Source organism: Colobus angolensis, unplaced genomic scaffold (genome assembly GCF_000951035.1).
Source record: "Colobus angolensis palliatus isolate OR3802 unplaced genomic scaffold, Cang.pa_1.0 Scaffold84, whole genome shotgun sequence".
In the NCBI taxonomy this organism is placed as follows: domain Eukaryota; kingdom Metazoa; phylum Chordata; class Mammalia; order Primates; family Cercopithecidae; genus Colobus; species Colobus angolensis.
Genome location: NW_012122265.1, coordinates 5176777 through 5184026, shown reverse-complemented (window position 1 = coordinate 5184026; position 7250 = coordinate 5176777). Strand labels below are relative to the sequence as shown.

General features: G+C 35.3%; 1 protein-coding gene across 1 annotated transcript in view; it reads right to left on the bottom strand.

The window, feature by feature from the left end:
• Positions 1-6240: 6240 nt before the first annotated feature.
• Positions 6241-7250, bottom strand: part of SREK1IP1 (SREK1-interacting protein 1) — a 44655-nt gene continuing 43645 nt past the window's right edge. Inside the window, exon 5 of the mRNA XM_011930128.1 lies at positions 6241-6690. Coding sequence (XP_011785518.1) covers positions 6501-6690 — 190 coding nt within the window. The 3' untranslated portion in view covers positions 6241-6500. The remainder of the gene's footprint in view (positions 6691-7250) is intronic.

Below are 7250 nucleotides of genomic sequence, written 5' to 3'. Positions count from 1 at the left end.
AATTAAGATGTTTCTGTATCACATGAGATTATGCTAATTATTCAGGATAAATTAAAGAATTTATCAATAACAAGATAAGCAATTCTATCTCAGTGAAGAACAATGAGAAGTTTATGTCACATTACCAGCATTTCTCAACTTTTTGATAATAACAGGCAGTTATTTTTATGAGATGGTACTGGATAGGTAAATATCAGGGGGAACTGTCTTATAAACCAGAGGTGACTTGTTCTTAAGTCTCTTAGAAGTCAACCTATGTCTTTTTAGATTTTTCTGGGCACAAACAATATATTCAGTAACAAAAAAATCACAATGTATAATCTGTACAATAAATATTTTGTTTCAAGAGATAAGCATAACAAAAAATCCTTTGCTGATATATTTCCTAAATAATCTGTATAATGAAATATACAAAACAAGTGAGTTATCTGGTTCCACCTAATGCTATCACATTAATACCACCTAGAAATCTAGAAATAAAACTAATTTCTGCAAATTATAATTTTTAAAGATTTTAATTCATAAGTGTGTTTTCTATTATAACACAGACCCGGCTTTGTAACAGAATTCATCAGAAAAAAAAAAAAGGGAATTCTTTTAAGTGGCTCTACTGAGCATATCTACTATGTCCTGTGAAGTTTTTGTACTCAGAAAACTAGCATTTCAGATGAGATCTGGCACATTTAGGGTGGCATGGCCATAGCCAAAAACTAGCATTTCAAAATGTGCTGAATACAGCTTCTCTGGTCTGATACATAAAAAAAGAATGCCTTATTTTTCTTGGGCATGCAAAGCTCAGGGTTACAAACATTTTGTCATTAGCCTGTCAAAATTTCTACCAAGAACTATGGTTATCTTCTAGACCAGAACTGTCTAGAGAGGTTTCTGAGATGATGGAAATGTTCTTCCTATATCTGCACTAATAATGGTAGCCACCAGTCACATGTGGCTACTGAGCACTTAAAATGTGGCTAATGCAACAGAAAAAATAAAATTTTTCTTTTATTTAATTTAAATAACCCCATGTGGCTATATTGGCCCCATAGTTCCAGATCACTATTGCAACATCCTACTGCCAGAGTTGAACTTCACATTCAAAAAGACAATTTTGCTGATGTTTAAATATTAAAATTGCTTAAAGTATATGTTAAGTTTGAAAATTAAGACACTTCCATTATAAAAATGACATTTTACATGGCCATAAAAGCAAAGAATTTTCACTTATTTTGTGAAAGTTCATAAAGCTTTTATGGGTGCTTCTTGATCTTTGATACAACTTTGATTTTAAAGTATCCCAGAAAATTTGCTATCTTGATATACAGTAATTTAATATTACCATATTGTCTCAGGTGAAAATCTAGGTTGAGAAAAATTTAGTTAAGGCACTGGTACCATTCTACTTTTGTTGCTCAAGGGCAAGAACTATAAATGGCACAAGAAGCAGGAAAGAGACAGAGCTAGCAAAATGCTCACTGCCCCAACTTCTCCCAACTTGTGCAAAAGGCATAGTGGGGCCAGGCATGACTGGATGCATCATGGGTTGTGCTCTAGGAGAGGTACCCCAATTCTCTGCCGCTCTACCTATTTTTAGAAGAGTTAGGAGGCGATATTGAGGTCAGAAGACTCTGGTCTTCGCAACTGGGATTATTGTCACACTGGCATAAGAAACCTACTGTTCTTGGGCGCCCAATGTCCAGGAAGTTTTGGTCTCAGCACTAGGATCAGCTGGAGTCCTTGAAGCACTCCCTGCTGAGCTAACTTAAAACTAGGTTACCTGAGGTAGAACCACAGGGCTCATCCAGCGGACCAACTGGTACGTCTCTCTGTAACTCTGAAGCAGTTGTGCTTCACAGGTTAAGCCAAATTTCAAAAGCAAGGGGCCTTATTAAATTACAGCACATTTTGTACACTGAAAAATATTCTAAATGATTTGGACCTAACAAATACTAAAATAGTGATAGAATTTAAGCCAATACAATTAAGAACAAAACACATTTCAAAGTATGTACATATACATATAACTCTGGGGATGGGTCTAATAAGTAATACAGTAGCTTTATGTGTTTTTAGGTGATTTAGGTTACTGTGTAATTTTTGGAAATAATAATGAGACTGTAGAAAGAAATGTGAGTCTAATAATAGAGCCTAAAATAATCAAATTATATTTTACATGGCCTTCTAATGAAAGCAATTTCATTTTTTAAAAATGGTGGGATTAATCGGATTATGAAACTGATAAAACCAAACCCCAATAAAAGTCATTTGCTTCCTTAAAATCTTTTATTTTTTTTCTTTTCTTTTCTTTTTTTTTTTTTTTTTGAGACAGAGTCTCACTCTGTCACCCAGGCTGAAGTACAGTGGTGTGATCTCAGCTTACTGCAACTTCCACCTCCTGGGTTCGAGCAATTCTCCTGCCTCAGATTCCAGAGTAGCTGGGAGTACAGGCACCTGTCACCACGTCTGGCTAATTTTTGTATTTTTAGTAGAGACAGGGTTTCGCCAAGTTGGCCAGGCTAGTCTTGAACTCCTGACCTCAGTTGATCTGCCCACCTTGGCCTCCCAAAGTGCTGGGATTACAGGTGTGAGCCACTGAGCTTGGCCCCCCTTAAAACTCTTTAATGATGTCTCATTGCTTACAGATTACAGTTCAAGCTCCCAAACATGGAACACACGACCCCTTCCTCTTGTTCCTAAGAACTTAAAATGGTAGTCTCAATTCTTACCACTTCCTGCCTCGCCTATGATACACCAGCAACACCAGATTGCTTGTAATTCTTGACAAACACCTAACACAGCTTGTTCTACATCTGGTGTTTCTTCACACACCCAATCTGTCAATAACTGCCATAACCTTCATTCTTATCCTTAATCAAAGTGCAATTCAGTCACTACTTTCTCTAGGTAGCCTCTTCTAATTTCTCTAGACTAGGTTAGGTACCACTCTGAGTTTCTATAAACTCATGTCAATTACTGCACTAATTATATAACGGTATATGCTCTAGTATTTCTTCTACCAACTACACTGTGAAGTCCTTCAGGGAGGCAAATGTGTCTTACTTACCTCTGTATCCCCAGTACTTAGCACAGCGTTTGCCATGTTAGGTACTCAATAAATATTTGTTGAAGAAAGGATTCAATGGCATTTTAATCAACATTATTAACAACTCTTCAGCCTAGTTTACTCTGAAGGCAAACTAGGGTTATATACTTTTAGATAGAGTTGTAAATACAAACACATATAGTTGTTTTACTTCTCATTTATTGTTGTTTTGACCTCAGACAACCAAAGATGCAAATGGAGTTGTATATTAAGTATGAAGAAAGAGGGACACCTCTGAGAAATACCAGCCAACATATGATATGCAAAAAAATAAAAGGGGAAATTGTGTGGGGAGAAAGTCCATCAATCCAAAAATAATGGCCATAAAGTGCCAGATAATCTAGTTCCAGATGCAAACCTAAATATAAATTCCATCTGCATCTGGTGAAAATGACATGCATTAGGTTGTAAGAATATGAACCAAATATTATCTGCTTGAAGAAGCTGAACATGTTTAACTGTTATATTAATAAATTCAACCTTTACTATTATAGAATGCTAGCTGTTTAAAATAATTTTTAAAATGAATACTGCTTGAATTTGAAAATAATGATAATTATATATATTAAAACTAGAAGTGATTTCAGAGATAATCTGGTACAATATTTTATAGATGAAAGACATCAAGGCCCAGGGAAACTAAGTGACTTTGTTCAAGATCATACAGGTAGTTAGAATGAACAGACTGTTTTACTGCTAATTCAGTTTTCCTTCTGGTACATACTGCCTGGGAGGGAATTTCATTAATTTTCTTCTGAAATGTATTCATGAGATTTACATCCAATCTCAATAATATCATTTTAGAAGAAAATTACTTCAGTAAAAATAAATTTTTATTCAAATGAGATATTTCATAAACTATGCTAAAATTATAGGAAATTTACTTAGGAATACCAAGATAATTTCTGGGGGGAATATTACTGATAATTAAAATATTTTAATTTGCATACTACATTAGTTAATGAGGACTGACTTTTATTCTTCTCAATCATTATTGTGTCACTATTCAGAAACCTAATGAGCCAATTTATAATCTCTACAATTAATAGTTAATAAAACTTACAAATAACTATTTCACTACAACTACTATCATTTTTAACTATCTTACTCAATGGAATGAGGTCATTGCCTGTATAGCATCTTCTAATCATTTTTTAATATTTCATTTTACTATTATTTTTTCAAGGCTAGTCAAGTCAAGCAGTGGGAGTGGAGAAACACCACCGAACTTGGGTCAGCCTTGTTTTTAAAAAAGCTTTATATTAAAAACTGATTTTTAAAATCTTGATAATTGAAGAACTGTATTTTCAAAAAATTAGCAGCAAAGGCAAAACAAAATCCTAAAAACCTACTGGCTCTGTATTTTTCTCCCACTTACTGACTGACCTATTTAAACAAAAGCATTTCCTTTTGAGAGGCCCAAAAGACTAAATTAGGTTATGGAAAGGCTGAAAGCGTGAGAGCTGTCATGGCTGCAATGCTATTATAGAAGAGGGCTGTGAATACAGCTTCCCTAGAATTTAAGCATGGGTAAGCATATGTTAAGAGGAGTTATAAGGCTTCCTGAGTCTTACTGAGGGTACCCACATTGGGTGCCGGGTGAAAGAAGAATCAATAAACCTTTCTAGCCTGTGAGGTTAAGTATACTTAGCTGATTTCATTATCACGAATTCACCTGCAGCCATATCTGTAGCTAATCAATTTGAAAATTTCTACGTGCACCATAGTGAAGTATTTGCAATCTTTGGTGCTGTGCCATGATATTGGTTGACGTTTGATGCTTCTATATTATAAGCATTTACTTTATTGGGCATAAGGGATACCTAAGTATTAAGCAAAGTAACACTGATCAATGTGAAAATAGAAATTTAAAAAACATATCTACTAGTATGTATTTGAAAATGCTTACCCATATAAACTTTCATTATATAAAGGCTTTCATGATGCAACTCCCTGGCTCTTAAATTTTAAAAAGTACAGAATAAAATTCTTAATTCTTTTTTTGACACTGCTCTTGAGGTTGCCACTAAAGGAAAAGAGAGAAACACCCCAAACTGCTCATTTACGAAAACATTAAGTTCAGTGTGAAATTTGCTTTAAAACTACAAATTATGTCTGACAAAATAAATATATATGCTCACATTTATAAAATTTTCCACATTACTCATAGAAACAAGCTTCACAAAATTTACATACTGAATACAATAAAAATCAGTTCTAATAAAGATTTAGCTATCTTCCTAAATAAAAATTTCTGTGTTTGAGGTATCACTGTAAGACATGCCAATATGGCACATTTGTAAAACAACCCAGGAGTCTATCCTAAAAATCCTGACCAACTCAGCATCATCTCTGCAGACTTACTAACAGGCTGAACTAATCTCTTTATACAAGAAAGAAGTATTTTAATTATTACAAAAACAAAGGAGGCAGGTACTAGAAATTCTGCATTTTGTAGAACAGTGAAACTTTGTTAGAGATATTTTCACGATCATCTTCCTGCAGACACCATTCATTTAAAAAGTCCTAGTCAAGACCATTAAGCAGCTGCACCTTCTATGACATTGAAAAAAAATCCCTAGAGATTTAAAAAAAAATGAAGAATTTCACTATCTTTAAAAGATATTATATTGGCCGGGCGCGGTGGCTCAAGCCTGTAATCCCAGCACTTTGGGAGGCCGAGACGGGAGGATCACGAGGTCAGGAGATTGAGACCATCCTGGCTAACACGGTGAAACCCCGTCTCTACTGAAAACTACAAAAAACTAGCCGGGCGAGCTGGCGGCGCCTGTAGTCCCAGCTACTCGGGAGGCTGAGGCAGGAGAATGGCGTGAACCTGGGAGGCGGAGCTTGCAGTGAGCTGAGATCCGGCCACAGCACTCCAGCCTGGGTGACAGAGCGAGACTCCGTCTCAAAAAAAAAAAAAAAAAAAAGATATTATATTAGTATATAAAGCTATTAAATTTCTCTGTGTCAAGAGCAAAACATTACCCCTTACCTAACTTCATGATTGGAAGGTGGACACCTGAATCAGCAAAACTCATTAGCTGCTAGGTAGATGACCCGTGTTGACTGCAGTAAAGCCATTTTACAATCAACTTATGAAGTAATAACACTAGCCAAACACACAGAGACACAAATACCAAAAACGATGTGTTTAGTATACACAAATAGCTATACTTGGGGCATGGCTATCAAGTAACAAGACTGATTGATTACTTTGTAGTCATAGCACATTAAAAATATATTGCCAGAGGGATAATGGTCCCACATACGAAAAATGTCTATAGGGAAAAGGCTCTGATTTATTGCAAAGCACAATATATAGCAAATTCCAAGGAAGGGCAAATACGTTTTAAAAACAAATTTTTAAATTTAATGGCTTAAGCCAAAGTCTCAGTTACTTTCTGGAGAATTCAGAACTATTAGGGGTAGAAGACTGCTTTTCCTTTTTTCTCTTCTTTTTTTCCTTTTTGTGATGTTTCTCTTTTTTTGATTTGCTCTTTTTTTCTTTTTTCTTTTCTTTCTTCTGATATTTTTGTTTCTTTTGTTTTGAAGTGTCCTCTTCAGTGGAACTGGATGAGTAAGACCTATGGATAATAATACACACTGACTGAGAATTGCATTTATGACTGATAGATAAATTTAAGCGGGATTTGAACTGCCTTAAATTCTTCTTGAAGTAAGGTAGTGAGTATAAACATAAACTTAAAATATGCTTCATATATTTGCATTCCCTTAAAACGCTGAATTTAGAATTTGTGCTGCTTGGTCACAGAAACTAACAAAACTAGTATCTCTATTCCACTCAATTTTAGTAATGAGTTTTAAATTCAGTAAGGATGAAATTATTTTTCTGTGACTTTTGGTTTTTCATGCAGTTATACCATTCAAAATCCTAAAATGCAAACAAAGGGGCATTCACCAAGCCTTATTATATTCACTTGTGTATATAATAACTTAGCATATTTTCTTAAAACTGCCTCAAAAGTTGCAATTCTCTTTTTTTTTTTGAGACGGAGTCTTGCTCTGTCGCCCGGGCTGGAGTGCGGTGGCCGGATCTCAGCTCACTGCAAGCTCCTCCTCTCGGGTTTACGCCATTCTCCTGCCTCAGCCTCCCGAGTAGCTGGGACTACAGGCGCCCGCCACC